A 17,511-nucleotide genomic window follows, 5' to 3' on the forward strand; every position below is an offset into this window, starting at 1 on the left:
CAGTCCACTAAATGTTGAGTTTGCTGTCAAACACACAAATAAAGACTAAATGGCTGCTGATTAAAAAGGGGATTTTTGTAGAACAAATATATTCAGAGTGCTCTTATGTTTAATTAACCCTCCTGTTGTCTTCGGGTCAAATCTGACCGATTTACTACTTTCATCAATCATAACTTTTTTGTTTTACATACAATTGCATTAAGGCTTTATGATATCCTTCACAGTAGACATTTGAACATGTAAAATTGCTGATCAACACTTTCATTGCATTTTGGATGATTTAGTCAACTTTGTAACACCCATGGTGTTCCCGCTCAAAAATGACCGCCATAAAGAAAAGGAATTAGTAACCATCCGGATCAGATCAGACAACAAAATGACTCAGGGTGCATCTGAGATTAGAGAGGGTGCAGTGGTAAAGTGCTATTTTTATAAGTGGGGAGTGGACCTAACACCCTCGAGGGGGGTCCTCACCTCCAGGAAGATTTTTTTTTTAAATATTGAAGTTAAAAGCATAAATCTGGTGCACTTTGAGAGCAACAGGAAGAGATCTATGGATCTATGTTCTCTTTGCTTAATTCATGTCACCTATAAGAGCATGGCGCTAGTTGTGGTGAAGGCATCTGACTTACTTGAACCGAAATGTCTACATGCAGAAGATGGCATCTTTTTTACATGAATATACCAGCCAATCTCTGTTTTGAAACCATGAGCTGCAAAATGAGCGCCTTACCCCACTGTACAGGAGAGTTGGGTACTTTTTTAAATATACCTGTGCAGGCTCTGTTTTGCCGAGGTCCTCTGGCACTTGTGGGCCACCGAGGGGTGGCGGTGTTTGGGGCAACGAAGGCGGCTGCGGCTGCTCCGCCTCCGTGGGCGAGGCGGGCAAAGCCGGCGAGTCTGACGGGAGGACGTTACTGTCAACGACAGTGGCCGCGGGTAACGTAATGTCCCCATGATCTGAACTGTTATTACCTGCAGTAGATGCAGACAGTGTTACTGCTGGCGATAAGGGCTGGTTGTTTTAACCATTTTCTGAGTTCCATCACTGACTGCTGTGTAAGCACCTTGCAGATGACGAATGCGCAGCGGCACGCGCACCTGACATAATAACGTTACTTAACGTTTAAATTGACCAAATAAATGCAGCAGACAATGTTATTCGACCATAATTACTTCAAATAAATTCTTCTTCTTCTTCTTCTTCTTCTTCTTCTTCTTCTTCTTCTTCTTCTTCTTCTTCTTCTTCTTCTTCTTCTTCTTCTTCTTACTATTGTTATTATTATTATTATTATTATTATTATTATTATTATTATTATTATTATTATTATTATTATTATTATTATTATTATCTATATGTAATATTTTTCACTTTTCATTTTGTTTTGTTTTTCACTTTTCATTTTTTTCCATTTTTCAAATGAGGGTGCATAACGACTCAACTGAGGATGCAATGTACCCTTATGCACCCCCGTAAAACCGGGCCTGCACCTGGCACACGCAATACATGTTCAGTGTCTATTCTTTGTATGTTTACTGCAGTTGTTCATGTATACCAGTAGTCTGATACAATAGTTACAGTTTGAAAGGGTGTGAAATGAAATTTGGTGATGATTAATGGTTTTTGTGTTAATGTAATAGCAGTTAAAACAGGACCGGTCAAATTTGAACGTGAACAGCAAAGTAAGGGGGGGGGGGGGGGGGGGGGGAACGAAGACAATGGAGGGTTAAGCATATTAGATTATGAGCATTTTGGTAAAACAATAATGGTGCTGGGCTTCAAAACGAATCTCTTGTGAGCGTTTTTTATAGACAATTCTGAATAACTGATACAGACTGTTGGTAGTTTGAGCCAAAAACACTCTAAAAATCAACTTCTTCAACATCAATCAGTTGTTACGCTAATTTAATAATTCACTGTTTGTGAAATAAAGAGGCTTTGGTCCATCAATCATCACGAAAACCAAGTTTTCTGCTTTCTGTTGATTACAAAGCATTTACCAAAAAATCTGTAATATTTCAGATCGGATTCCAGCCTCTTGTGTCATTTATCTAAATAAAAACATCTCTAATTTGTTGTAAAATTCTTGCAAGTATAGCTTTTAAAGAATAAATGTCTTATTCTGGTTGAAAACTCTTTATTTGCTCTGGCAGCCTCAGTGTGACCCACCACACCGGGCAGTGCTCCAGATAAGGAGAGTGTGTAAACACCATATAAGTGATGTGGGGTTACTGCTGTGTTCAGCACTATGATCTGTATCTAAGGAATGTGTCTGCCCATAGCGGTATATAATAAATATAAATATATATACTGAATATATAGACCTCCACTGACTGATATGCCAACAGTTGGAGCTGCAGTGGCTTATGTAAGCTGAGTGAAGTACACCATCAGCACTATTATCTGCTCTCATGCTGCCAAGCTTATGGCTGCATAATATTAAGAATAGCTTATTTTCTTTCATCTTCTCCACCTCTTTTTAACTCTTCTGAATCTCTGCCCTTCTGTTAGACTTCCCTTTCCCCCTTTAGTCTCCTTTTTAATTCACTGTGGCCTTACAGCACACTTTTGGCCATAACTCACAAATTGACTTTTGTAATTATGACAATTTCATGCAAATGTCTAATGGGATTAAATGATGACTTTTCGGGCGGACATGGATGCAAATTGCAACTTGAATTTGGCCGAGGCATACAAAAGAGAGGCGGTAATTATATGTCATCTCTTGGTCATTAACTTCAGTCTGAAATATCTCACATCTGCTGGATGGATTAATGTGACACTGGGGTACAGACGGGTTCCTAGTTAATGAATACTACTGACTTTACGGCTTGCGCTGTCGGCAGGTCAAAGTTTTCACTTATCCAGAGCAATATCTCCACATCGGAAAGATGAATCGTCTCAAAGGTTTGCTCAGACATTTATGGCCCTCACACAATAAATGTTAGGGACCGAGGGATTCCCCGACTGCTCCTCCAGGGCAGAATGAGGCTGACATTTGTGCTTTTGAGCGAAATGTCTAGACGACTATTGAATGGATTGATATTAAAATTGGTATAGACTTATTCCAGCCAAAATGACTTATCATCCATTTACCTCCTGAGGGGGCGGTTTCACAAAGAAAGACTTAAAGGTCCCATGTCATGCTTTTCTGGTTGTAAACGGTCTGCAGAGTCAAAACCCTCAAAGTACACCCTGTAGCGATTAAAACTCTAACACAGAAAATACCTCCCCAAAACGCCTCGTTGGAGATACGTCACTGTCCATTGATTCTTCCGGGTAACTCATGATGTCATGCGTTACCCGGAACCAAATGGACCAATCCGTGGAGCCGTTACGTTACGTCCGCGGAGCCGTTACGTTAAGCCCCCGCTGATTGGTCCAAATTGACCAATCCACGGACTTCCTCACACACACACTCAGTGAAGGCAGCTCTGCTGATCTCTCCTCCCTGGCTGCAGGCTGATAACAGACAGTTGGGATTGCGGTGAAATTCTCTCTTCAGACCCGTTCTCTCTGCAGACCCATTCTCTCTGCAGACCCATTCTCTCTGCAGACCCATTCTCACAGCGTTTATCAACCTTTTTCTTACTCAATATCAAGCCACACTTATTGTTTTTACTTCGGCTGTGACTTTGTGTGTGCTCAGGATTAGTTTGGCTGTGTTTCGCTGTGTATCGCTAAACAAGGAAACAACACCTCCACGGAGCTCAGCGTGATTCACAACGTCCCGACCAATCAGAGCACACTGTCCTCACAGGGAGGGTGGGGGCTGGAGCTATTGGAGCTACAACGAGTCGTTAAAGGCAGAGAGTGAAATTCAGTGAATACACGTAGTTTACAGAGATGCTGTATGAGAACCGATGTGAGTTAGGAAAATTGCACAATATAAATCTATTCTAGTAGACCTCAACAATGGAATTATGATCAGTGGAAATGGCCATGACACGGGACCTTTAAGATAAACATGGACATTTGTCAATTGCACAAAGCTGCTAATTTATTGACTATCTTGAAGAGGCCCCATTATGCTTTTTGGGGTTTTTCCTTTCCTGTACAATGGGTCTGCAAAGGTTAAAATCCCAAAGTTCACGCCAGAGGGAGTTTCTCTGTCATGTCACAGGAGAGCACACAATACAAATGTGAAGCTGGAAATGTCCTCTTTAAGTATCTTATTCTAATCTGCCATTCATTCTGGGTAAATTAACCTTTTTTTGAATATTAGAAAACATGGCTTACTAAACTTCCAACCAGTCCCATCCCTTCCCTTAACAATGTAACTATGTTTGCCTTTTTCAACATTTACAAGGATATAGCAAAGAGTGTAAAAATACCAAAATATCCAGCAGCATCAAACCTCCCCACTGTGTAGACCGAACTGCCTTTCTAATTTCTCCCTCCACATTATTATAAAACCACACATTTTATGAACATTTCTTTCCTCATTTGGTGCCACAATGGTCAGCAGGTGTCACTGATTGTTGCCATGGAAACATGCATGCAGAGCTGCTAATCGCTGCAGGCATTTCATCTTGTTTCCTCCGTGTTTTATTCATGCTAATGTTTTTGTACTTTTTTCCCCTTCTCTCTTCTTGGATCCAGGACTGGCTTTTCCTCACTCGATTCTGCTTTCTCACCGACTTCGGACGTCTGGACTTCCGGTTCCGCTATCCAAAGGTAACAACACTGTGTGTGTGTGTGTGTGTGTGTGTGTGTGTGTGTGTGTGTGTGTGTGTGTGTGTGTGTGTGTGTGTGTGTGTGTGTGTGTGTGTGTGTGTGTGTGTGTGTGTGTGTGTGTGTGTGTGTGTGTGTGTGTGTGTGTGTGTGTGTGTGTGTGTGTGTGTGTGTGTGTGTGTGTGTGTGTGTGTGTGTGTGTGTGTGTGTGTGTGTGTGTGTGTGTGTGTGTGTGTGTGTGTGTGTGTGTGTGTGTGTGTGTGTGGGCGGGTGGGTGGGTGGGTGGGTGGGGGTGGGGGTGGGTGTGTGTGTGTGTAACTTTCCTCTTTTGTCATCCTTTCTTTACTTCAGTATTTTCCTCTTCCTTCACCTAAACTGATCCCATCGCTCTTTCTTCCTCCGGCTGTTTCTGCTTTACCCGCATCATCCTCTTCCTCTCCCCCAGCTCCATCTTTTTTAAGCATCTTTTTTATTCTTCTGCTCTGCCTTCCTTTTACCCAAGAAGCCTTGCTTTACTGTTGTTCTCTGCCGACTTTGGAAACAGTATTTGCGGTATAAATCTGAAGGGGTCTCGCTGCCTCCTCTCTGATCTGTGCTCTCTCTCTCTCCTCTGTGCAGTCTCGCTGCTGTCAGAACATATTGCTCTACTTTGATGACAGTTCTCAGTGGCCAGCTGTGTACAAGAATAACGAAAAGGTGAGACACTGACACCCTCTGAATCATGTTTTCTCTACAAGCCATTATTCAAGAGAAATACAGCCCCTTTTACCTATTCACATTTCACAGTTCTAATAAAAAAACCAAGGGACTCCAATTGTAAGGGTGTTATACAACTTGTTGTGCATGTACATTGTCTGCAAAGGCTCTTTTTTAAAGTCCCGCCCCCCCACCTGTAACACCTCGATTTGGACTCCTTTGTTTAATCCGTAACATCATTATGTAACACTTTCACTTCTATAGGCTAGCGCTCCAACACATTGTACGTGATAGGCTAAGGGGTGGGACAGCTCTAAACGGTTGACCAATCACAACAAAGCCAACCAGCTAACCAATCAGAGCAGACTGGGCTCTGGTTTCAGACAGAGGGTGAAAAGAGGTGCACAGGCAGTATGAGAAAAATAAAGGGCTTTTTGAACATTAAAGCATGGAGCAGCAGTAGAGGCACACAATACAAATATGAACCTGAAAATGGGAATAATATGTCCTCTTAAAAAACTAATTTTGAGCACTTAAAGGGGGGGTAGGTAATTCACTTCAGAAACACTTTTTGTTATATTCCATGGAATGCTCTTAACATCCAGATAGCAATGAATACATTAAATGCTTTGACAATAAATACATAAAAAATGTCATCTGTGGAAGCCGTAGCGCTGTAAAAAGCTCGACCAATCATCTGAGCCGGCCTGGCTAAAATAACTGGATGGCCTACCTGCCTGTCAGCCTTCCATCTGTGCACAAACTTATCTCGTGCCCTCATTGGTCATGTGCGGGTTCGTGTGTGTTGGAGGAGGGGCTCTGTAAGGAAGTCTGAAGTAGGGGAAGAAGATTTTTTTTCGGCTGCGTCAAATTCTAGCGCATTCGAGCTGGTTTCTCCATTCTTACCTACCCCACCTTTAAGCCTCTTAGTCATTGTTTTATTTCAAATCCAATCAGCTTTAGTAAAGTGCGAGAAAAATACAAAATGAATTTCTTTCTTCATACTTTAGGTGACTGCACTTTATGAATTTAGATGAATCCACACAGTTACAGTAGTGGGTTGACAAACGTATTCTCCCATCCTCGGTCCATGCAGTGTACATTTAACACCTTTGATTCCATAATTTAAGCCTTAGGCCTGAAAGTCTTTTGCTTTCAGAAAGAGTGGATTCATGGGCCTCATATCTTGGAGTGGCATGCATGAATCCTTTATCTACGTTTGTTCCCCATGTACATGTCAGCTGGAACTATGACATACAACATGATGCAACCTATAAAATGGACATTAAATTGCTTTCACAACCAATGAATAATGTATACTGCGACCATTTGCTGTAGGAAGACGTCGATACCTGCCGCTCTCCCATTTTAAAGGCTTGCTTAAACAACGCAGTGTTTTTTATCAGCACGCAGCATCTGATGGTTTCTTTTGTTGTTAAAGGAAGGTGAGCTTCTGAGTAAAAACTGTTATCAAGGTCAGCAGGTATATAGGAAAATCTGAGCTAAAATGGTCTAGCACTGTAAGAAAAAACATAAATGCCCCAATACCTTACATTTACAGACCCACGTAGTTATTTGGGGGTATGCTATTCTTCTTGCTGACATCTGTTGACACCGATGTGACATTATGTTGAGGTATTTTCCACTCAGCTACAAGCAGTACACCGTTTCTCAGCTCTAAGACACATTTCGGTGTCGGTTACCCTGAATTAAATAGTAAGGCCTTGATTCTGCACTTACCATTTCCCAGCAGTCACGCAGGGAGAAATCCATCAAAGAAGCAACAAAAAAAATATCAATTTGAATTACACTTACAGCAGCTTCAATAAACCACTCACAACTTCAATTGCTTTTTTCGATTAAACACACTTTCCACATTCTAGTCTTAAGTAAAGTGGTCTGGTCTCTTATGCTTTCAGAGCTCTCCTCTGTTGATACTTAGTATGCAAACAGCTGAACGTAGGTATAACCCGCAGCTGCTTGCAACAAGTCTGGAGACTATTTCTAGGCTTAATTAAAACATATTTTGTGAAATATGTGGAATAAAAAGTCGATGAGAAAAGTAGATAAAACAGTTGGTGAAGTTTTAAAGAGGCCCTGTTATGCTTTCCCCTTGCCTGTAGCGCGTTATTTAGGTTTTTGTGCATGTAAATAAGGGGTGTCCAAATTATGGCCCGGGGGCGAAATGCGGCCCGCAGGCCATTTTGAATCGGCCCTGAGCCAATTAAAAAAGTATAATAAAATATGGCCCATAAATGAAACTTGTGTTTGTCTTATGTTGTACTTCTTAAATATATAATGTACAAATATATAACACATTATTCATGTGTTAATAAGCCCATTTTCCAAATATATTCTGGAAATTAAAGTAGAAAACATGTTTCTAACAAATCTAAGTTGATAAGAAAAAAGCCCAATAACTCACTTACATAACACGCTTGAAATATACCCTTCATATTGTCAACAAAGTAAATTAAACCCTTTGGAGAGCTGTGATGTAGGCAGCTTTTTCAAGCATAATTTACCTGCATTTGATTGATTTTGCTAACTTTGAACTTAACCGATAAGGCGATATATACCTCAGCTTTAGTTAGCGGCCCAGCCCTTCGTATATTGTTCCGTATGTGGTCCTTGGAGAAAAAACTTTGGACACCCCTGATGTAAATGGTCTGCAAAGGCTAAAATCCCAAAGTTGGGACACTATTGGCTAGCGCTCCAAAACATTGTACGTGATAGGCTAAGGGGTGAGACATCTCTAAGTGGTTGACCAATCACAACAGGGCGTAAAATAAAGACCTTTTTGAACATTGAAGCATGTAAACAATGCACAAAATGCAAATATGAACCTGAAAATGAGCTTATCAGGACCCCTTTACATGTTTGAAATGTTGTTCCTATATTCTGATTCTGCTGTGTCATCTTTCTTCAGAACTGCTACCAGAAGGAAGCGGTGCTGAGGCCCGAAAACAATCAGGTCATCAACCTCACAACACACTACACCTGGTCAGGATGTGTGGTAAGAGCTCACGGTCACAAACACATACATATATTCATGCACTTGTACTAAGCGTACTCCCTGAGGAGCACACAGAATCTAAAGCTAAAGCTGATCTCCGACCTCTGTGTTGTGATATTGAGTGTAACATTATTCCTTTTTATCATCAAACAGATGAACTTATTTTCCCCTTTCATACTGCATGTTCTTTTGTGATGCAGAAAAAGCGACAGGAATATGGAAAACAGGTAAACAAATCCACACAGAGGCGGTGAAAGCTAATGGCCTTTAATGTGTTTTTGTAACATTTTCCTGAATCACACATTTCCCTGGTTCATGATGCATCAACAAGAAAGGGCCTCGCTTTCCTTTAACACCTTTTTTAAAATAATATCCCTTTTGTTTCTGATCACAACATGTTTGTTTATCACATTAGAAAGTGTGATTGCCAGCGTGACTCTGTTGTCGTGGCGCTTAGTGAATCTTGTTGCCACATCTCAGGCTATATCGGGGTGTGAAATATATGTTTTGTATCTCGGCTCTGCTGTGATGATTCAGTGTGTCTCTGAGGTATAAAGCGCACCATGTCTTTTAGATAACGACATCCTGCTCAGACCCTCCTCTAATGCGTCTCTTCTCTCTCAGGTGGAGGGCGACGGGAACGAGGAGGTCCTGAGCTGCGTGGGCGGGCGTAGTTTCCGCTCCGTGAGGGAAAGATGGTGGTACATCGCCCTCAGCAAGTGCGGGGTAAGCACTGACCCCCTGACCCCACCTCTCTCAGGTGTATTACCAGGCGGTTGCCATGGTGACTCACCACCACCTCATCATGCAAATGGACCCGGGGCTTCAGGGCTTACAAGCAGACACAATGGCTGTGTTTGTTTTCTGCAGCCCTTCAAGTAAACAGCCGTCATCTCTCTCGTCATCGCCGACGACAGCCTCATCCGTGCTCGAGAAATCCTCTTTTATTTATTTCCCCCTTTTTTTCAATTCTTTATTTAGAAGACAGTAGAGGACATTCCACCAGTTGCATTGAAATATACTTGCAGTGACAGGGAGTAGTAGACATTTGCAATAAGGGAACAGTATATATTGAAACCCTCACCTTCTGATTGTCCTCATGTGCGAGAAATCCTATTCTTTATAAATGTCACACACACACACACACACACACACACACACACACACACACACACACACACACACACACACACACACACACACACACACACACACACACACACACACACACACACACACGCACGCACGCACGTAACTGTACACAACACCACACACACACACACACACACACACACACACACACACGCACATGCACGTAACTGTACACAACACCACACACACACACACACACACACACACACACACACACACACACACGCACACGCACGTAACTGTACACAACACCACACACACACACACACACACACACGCACACGCACACGCACGTAACTGTACACAACACTCCACACACACACACACACACACACACACACACACACACACACACACACACACACACACACACACACACACACACACACACACACACACACACACACGCACGTAACTGTACACAACACCACACACACACACACACACACACACACACACACACACACACGCACGTAACTGTACACAACACCACACACACACACACACACACACACACGTAACTGTACACAACACCACACACACACACACACTGGGAAATGTAGATTTAAACCGTACATGTATAAGAAGCAGTGGGCTGATGTTATATACACATTGTCTGGAAAGCAGTGTTGGTGTTTGCTGGCTTGCTCATACGATAATGATACGATAATACTTTATTGGTCAGATCAAGTCTGAAATTTGACTTGCGTCACAGCAGCTCCATGTCCAACATCAACAGACAAGTATCCAGACACAATACATGAAACACAAACAACAAACATTTAACATAACAGCACAATCAGTGAGAGAAAAGCTGCTCAAGAGCCTTCAGCGTGCATTTGATCTGGGATTTAGCTCTGTGTTTACTGTGAGGATTGACTGATGCACGAAGGAGTGCTTCAGTCTGACTTTATTGAATCGTGGGACCCTGTATCTCCGATTAGATGGTAGCAGTTCATATTCACTGTTCAGAACATGGCACCTAGTCACCTAGGCAGTGCCCAGTGGTTGAAATGCAACCTCCCGATATATAGGTCCGAACTCTATTTTTGGTCTGGGACTTGAACTGGCGACCCTCTGATTCCCAAGATAATAATAATAATAAATTGTGTTTAAAGAGTGCTTTTAAACACACTTTACAGACACATGTTAGAATTCATAAATTAAAAAGACAGCACACCTAAAATATAAAACACATTACTGTAATTACACGTTAAAAGCAGATCTCCAAATCCCCACAGACTGAGCTACTGGTGCCAAATGAAAATCATAATAATAACAGCTTTTTATATGCCCAAAGAGCTTTTTAAACTTTTTTAATAATAGTTTGAAGTTTTTGCAGTCAAGGAAAACAACCCGGCAAAAACAGATTCCAGTTGCAAGAAGAAGCATCAGATATTAAAAAAGGAAAAGCTCAGGCGAAAATATACCCAGCCCACCCTGACGAAGGCTTTTGGAGGTTTTCCTGCTACTTTTTCGTTTTGTCTCGCTACACATTTTAAATTAACTTGAGCATGATTTCTGTCCCAGTTTGGGCTTTTGCATTTGGGCATTTTACATCAGGCCACATTTTCTATTCTTGAAGTAATCCAAATGCAAGACAATTAAACCACACCCCTGGACAAGAGCTTTATCCCTCTCCAATATCTTTTATTTGATCTCCTCTTTGTATGCAACTAATCTGTGCTAAACATGCCTTACAAGTACTCCACTGTAGCTTATTGATTAGCACGCCTCAGGGACTTAAAGCATTGTGTTATTTTATAATGGGACTCACTGCTGTGCTTGTGGTGCCTCAGCAGCTGCGGTGTTGTTTCTAAGTGTGAATCTGGACTGGGGCGCTCTGTGAGGAAACCATGAGCCTGTATAACGATATCTCGGCTCACTGATGATACATCCTCTTACAAAACACCAGGGGCTTCAGGCAAGGACAAATCCAAGGAACAATGTGTGTGTTTTCATGTTTGAAAGAGTAGGGGATACAAAAAATGGTGAATAAGTAAGATTCCTGCTGGATGTGTATCACTTTGTATTGGTCTGCCTATCAGTGTCATGCTCCTGGCCATGAGTCAGTGTGAATCTTTGTAGAGAGATATGATTAGAGCGGATACTTCCTGTGGGTTTGTGTCATGCCGGCGTCGGGTGATCGACACGCTGCCTAATGCTGTCGGACTAAATTGTAAAAGCTCGTCTTCTCTCCTGGGGACATATTCACGCATCGCCCCTCAGCCAATTTCCAACCCTGGTCTCTCGTCGCTCGCTTCCTTTCCGCTTTCACACCTTTGTCGCTCACAATCACCGGCTGCGTCCTGCTCTCTTTCAACTCTGTCACCAAGCTGTACCACGACGTTTCATATCCATTTACCTCTCCCCTCCCCTCCGTCAGTCTGCCTCTAATGTTGATTTTCCTCTCCATCTTGTAATCTCTCTTGTCTCATTTCTTCTTTGCTCAATCCATGAATTTTTTTCTTGCACCCTCCCTGTCATGTGCCGCTACTTACACAGCTCTTCTTTCATCTACTTTCATCTTTACTGTGCTGAAGTGGATCTAAATCTATAAAGGCTCATGAGCCCCTTAAAACCATATGAGTTAAATCCCCACGAGTGAAATCGTCTGGCCAAAATGTGAGGTTGATCGTTATTGAACATTTCCAAACTATTTCACTTTTCTTTTTAAATATTACGGGAATACTCAAGGCTGAAACGTATCATTATTTCATCGGGGACAAAAAGGCGCTCATTATAAATCAAATCAGGTCATCACAGATTGTAGAGCGGAGGTTTTTCCGACAGTCAAAACGTTTCCCAGACGAGTAAAGTGGCAGAGTAACACAGCAAATCAAAGCCTACAGATGTCTTTGCAGGAACATTATATAGCACAGTCCAGCTCTAATTGCATCTGTAAAGGAGTGAACATCTACATATTTTCACAGAGCGACACTTATTTCTCCGTTATTGCCTTTCATAAAACCATTTTGATGAGTTCCAGTGATACAACTCGTTAGTTGGATCTAATTATAACAATAATTGAATATAAGCAGAAGCTACTTCGCTCGCCATCGACCACACAAACTGTTGTTGTGGAGAAATGGAAAGCTTTGAATTGCTGAAATCAACCTCTGCTTGATTATGCCAAACAGAACTGCTGCTAATGAAACTAAATTACCTCTGTGGGGGATAGAGGAAGCGCTGAAATTAGACTTGCCAGGTGACTCTTTTCGGAACAAAAAGTTTGAAAACACACCCACCTACTGAGTTTTTCCCATCATTTTATTGTTTATCTCTCTCCTTTTTTGTGCCGGATAGGGACTCAGTTCTGTCTTGAAACAGATGTATTTTATGTGATAAATAAGAAACCATGAAAGGAATATTTGACAGTGTTTGATGTCTTATGGGAGGGATACCTCCTTTTGAAGGAAATGAACAAATCAGGTTGTCTGTAGTGTCAACACAAAATGCAATACTTAAGTATGACTAATACACTTTGTCAGGGCTGCAAGTAACAATTATTGTAATTATCATCTACAGTTATTATTGATCTAATGATTATTTTCTCTTAATTGATTGGTTAAAGTCCCAGTGAAACAGAAGTTAGTGTCTTTATCTTCTGTTCTGTATAAATAGGTATGGAAATATGAACTGGGGTGTCATTTAGAAGGTTCATTTGATGTGGTACAACAGTTTGGGGAAGGCCATTTCTTTCTTTAGGTCTTTGAAATTGTTGTTGAAGAATTAGAGTGGCCCCAACACAGATCCCTAACCTCGACCCCTTCAAACAGCTTCATTAATTGGCTCGCCGACCTGAGCCAGCCCGTTGTAGCTCAACATGCTGCGACACCACTAATGCTTTTGTAGCAGAATGGTATCAAATCCTTGCAGCCAGGTTTCAAAATCTTCTGGAAAGCCTATGGAGGGAAGGGGAGGGTGTTTATAGCGGTGCATCAAAGGGACACTTGTCTTTTTTTAGCTTTAGAGGAGCTTTGTCGCATCTGGGGAAGAAAGGCTGCCTTCTAGAAATCTGAACGTTGAAAGAAGTTGGCAACTGCTGTACAGGACCTGTTTTTCTCATATGGACGATATCTGAAGAATCTGAGCCGCTCATTGTCTGAAATCACATGTAGCACACCGCAGGAGATGGTTTGGTTTAGGTCAGATGTTGCACCGAGGTAGTGCAGCAGACAGGACATGACGCAGGTTACCCACTTGTCTTGTAGTCAGTTCATAACATGGTCATAAACAACCAAAGATTGTGTCTTTTGGCGTCAACCTTTACAGAAAAAAGATCCCTAATCTTGAATTCTCTCATTTCATTTTTAATCTAATCGTTTATTTGAACAGGGACAATGCACATTAATGAACACTTTAGACAAATAATGCTTCAAGTGTAAATATGCCGGATTTTAGCTTTGAGCTCATTTCCATCCGTAGTCCCTGACATACTAGTTATACAGCTCCGTTCTTCTTCTGGTTTTAACATTAGCAAAACTCCCTTACTCGCCATTAATTATTTGCATGATAAGCGGCTCACACATTGGCTCAATCGGACATTACACAGACTTTGTACTAGAGAGCTGGAGGGGTAAACTCCCTTTAATGTCCAGCCAAAAAGATTATTCAGTACAGCTCCCTATGTCTCGATAACTTAATGGTTGCAGTGCATGTGTGAAAGAGCTAGGGATGCTCTAATTAAAATGTGTCATTAGGATGTTTTATAGGAAAAGTACAACACAGTAAAACCCATGCGAGGGACAAAAGGTCGGGACAATTCTAACTTTAAGAACGTCTTCCGAGTCTCAAAACGTTATGGAAGTGCAATAGTAAACACTGGTACACCCCTTCAATGCTCCGTGGTTTTGGAGTAACATGTCTCACAATCACCTACTGTTGGAGTATTCTGTTCGGCTGTCCACACACACTTTTCCAGAGAGAAGATCGACACTCTCAAAAGGACTCCCAGAAGTGCTTTTTAAATGCAGTTATCAGCAGCGCAGTGAAGCGAAAGATGTTAAGGCCCCACAGGTGTTTGAGTGAGAGCGTATTCAGTGTGTGATCTATCAGTACACTATATCAGAAGTGGAAGCCTTTTTACACCTCAAACCAACAAGCAACCCCACAATCATCCTGTGACTCCCTGTCAGTGCATAGGGAGATAATCTCTGCTGTGTGAAGTGCTTTTTCTCTCTTTGCATGTGCTCTTCATTCTTTCTCTTTACCTGTTTTCATTTCTTCTTCCTCCCTCTCCACATCTATCCCCGTCTCCTCGCTCTTTGTGTCTGTATTGATTTTGTGGCAGTGCACGCTCCATGCTTCTCGCCCTTTTTGATCGAGGCAGTGAGATGGAGTCTCAGACTGCCAAATGAAATCAAAGTCTCTTTTTTTTTCTCCTCCCCCTCTCTCTATCTCTCTTCTCCCTCGCTCCAACGCAACAAGCACAAACTCCATCGGCTTTGAACTTGTGTGTGTGAAATGAGATCTCTGTGCTCTGATTGTCAACCCAATCTCTGCCCCCCCCACTGTTCTCGTCTCTGCTACCCATTACACTTTTTTCTCACCTCCCCAAAATTCACTTTAAGCTTGACACTTTTTGTTTTTTATTATTACATGAGGGGTTTAACATACAGGTAGGGTTATTCCCTTAACAATATGTTTCCTTCCTGCACAAATATTCTCTTTCTGTGCTCTTCCGTAACATCTCAATGTAGAAAAATGTTATCTGATCGACATATAATTATAATGAGCCTTACAAATAATTAATACGTGTGTCACAATAACAGTTCATAATAGAAAAAAGGAGAACACTCTGCATTAAAGCAGATAAACTCTTGCTTTGGATGTGATCCATTCAAGCTTCCTTCCTGTTAATCTGGGTCATTTTCTCAGAGCAGCCTAGATAACTTTTTTTGTTCCTACACCAACTTCCTCCACACACCTCGGGGATCTCGAGGCACCTCAAGGCCACGAGAGACCAACTGACTTTCTGACACAATTACACTGAGCAGCTAAACTAGTGTATCCCTCCCCAAGAAGGATTTGGAGGGTTTTTTTGTCCATTTGTAACGGGACGGGCTTGAAGAAATGTGGGCTTTTGTTGTTTAATTAACACTAGAACCCGAGAGGTCGCTGTATACCTAAAACCGCCAATTTGTTAATTTACCCGCTATTGATTTTCAAGGTACAATGTTCTTTTATTTATCACGTAGAACAGTGAGATCTGATCGCACAGGGATGACATGTATACCAATAGAATCTGTGGACTCTCAGCTTTTCATATGATATAGTCTGTGTAGATAGCATGAAGTATAAAATATTGCTAACAGTGCTGATTTAAACACTTGGTGTTAAACTTGTGTTTTGCTTAGGTACAAATCTCTCTAACTCTCTCTCTCTATCAATCTATCGATCTATATATCTGTCTATCTATCTATCTATCTATCTATCTATCTATCTATCTATCTATCTATCTATCTATCTATCTATCTATCTATCTATCTATCTATCTATCTATCAATCTCTCTATCTATAAGGAACCGCAGTAGACAAAAGGCGTTGCTATAGCAACACGTCATGTTTATGCTGCATTTTCTATGAGGTAAATATTACCCGCTGGCGGATATAGGTATAAATGGCATTTCTTTTGGCGATTTCTTCAATCTGACTTCATATTGACCCTTTTTAACAACAGAGGGTGCTACAAAACACACTTTCAGGAAAAGTCACAGACTGGGAGACTTTAATATTTAATTGAAAAAAAGTTACATACAATCAAAAAACAGGCTGGTAAAATTGACCCGTTGGCGGTTCTAGTGGTAAGCAGTAGTAGGCGGGAACTCAAACACATCTCATCAAACTATCTTCACATGTGGTACTTTCTCCCTCTTCACTCGACAAAAATACTGCTGCAACATTATGATTCATTTATCTTTCAAAAGCAGAAGTGTCTCGTGATAAACAGCAAGCGAACAGCGCAAGATGTTTTTCATTCTTTCACGGATTTGTTGCAGGCTGGTGTTTAGACATTGTGATGTGAGACGAGACGTCCTCTGGAATTTATATTTGTCTCCTTTGGTGGCATATTGTTGTCTTCCTCGTTTTAAAGCCTGCATTGCTGTGGTCGTATTTAATCCTTCTGAGAGCTTGAGCAATACAAACTTCTACTTGCTTAGTCATCACATAAACATTATTAATAAGGCTTTGTTTTTTTTTCCAGCTCTTTTTGGTACCAACTGAATATCACTGAGTTATTCTCGTTTTCTGTTAAATGTTGTAGATAGGAGCTGATTAAAAACCCATTTTAACCCTCCAGTGTCACTGTGGACGTTTTTGTCCCGACTCTGACTAATTTGCGTAGTCCAATCGAATGATAACGGAGGGTTACAAACTTTTATTGCCAAGTTCTTCTTTGGCTGAAACTTTTACTTTGAGGACTTGAGAGAATAAGTTTGGTTTTGGTTTTGCTTCCAGTTGCATTAGTCTTAAAACAAACGTGTTCTTCTTCTAAGAAATCTGCAATAAACATTTTGAACTGTAGCCTAATTTACAGAGCTGCAGCAGAAAGAAATATAACCTCAGTCTTGATATCTTTCCTGAGATTGTTCTTATCAAATATCATGAAGGTTCATACAATGTAATTGTAAAAGGCTGGTGTTGAAGGGGACCACCTTTGCTAACTTTCAGGTTAATATTTTGTGCCTCTATTGTGGCATGTTTACAGTCTTTAATGATCAAAGAGCTCTTTATTTTTCTCATACTGCCTGTGCTGCCCAGGTCTGCTCTGATTGGTTAGCTGGCCGGCTCTGTTGTGATTGGTCGACCGCTTAGCTATCCCGCCCCTCTGACAATCACGTACAATGTGTTGAAACGTTAGCGAATAGCGAGTGTTACATATTGATGTCACTATGTTATGGAAGTAAAGAAAGGAGTTCAATGGAGGCGTTTCAGGGGGGAGGGTGTGGGTGTTTGTGCACCCTACATG

The 17,511-nt window shown here is 41.4% G+C and overlaps 1 protein-coding gene across 1 annotated transcript in view; it reads left to right on the forward strand.

The window, feature by feature from the left end:
- Positions 1-17,511, forward strand: part of tmem145 (transmembrane protein 145) — a 46,942-nt gene that overhangs the window by 12,267 nt on the left and 17,164 nt on the right. The window contains exons 2-5 of the mRNA XM_079691506.1: positions 4,604-4,678; positions 5,294-5,371; positions 8,301-8,387; positions 9,012-9,113. Coding sequence (XP_079547632.1) covers positions 4,604-4,678; positions 5,294-5,371; positions 8,301-8,387; positions 9,012-9,113 — 342 coding nt within the window. The remainder of the gene's footprint in view (positions 1-4,603; positions 4,679-5,293; positions 5,372-8,300; positions 8,388-9,011; positions 9,114-17,511) is intronic.

The sequence above is a fragment of the Notothenia rossii genome (genome assembly GCF_949606895.1).
Source record: "Notothenia rossii genome assembly, chromosome: 7".
Lineage (NCBI taxonomy): Eukaryota > Metazoa > Chordata > Actinopteri > Perciformes > Nototheniidae > Notothenia > Notothenia rossii.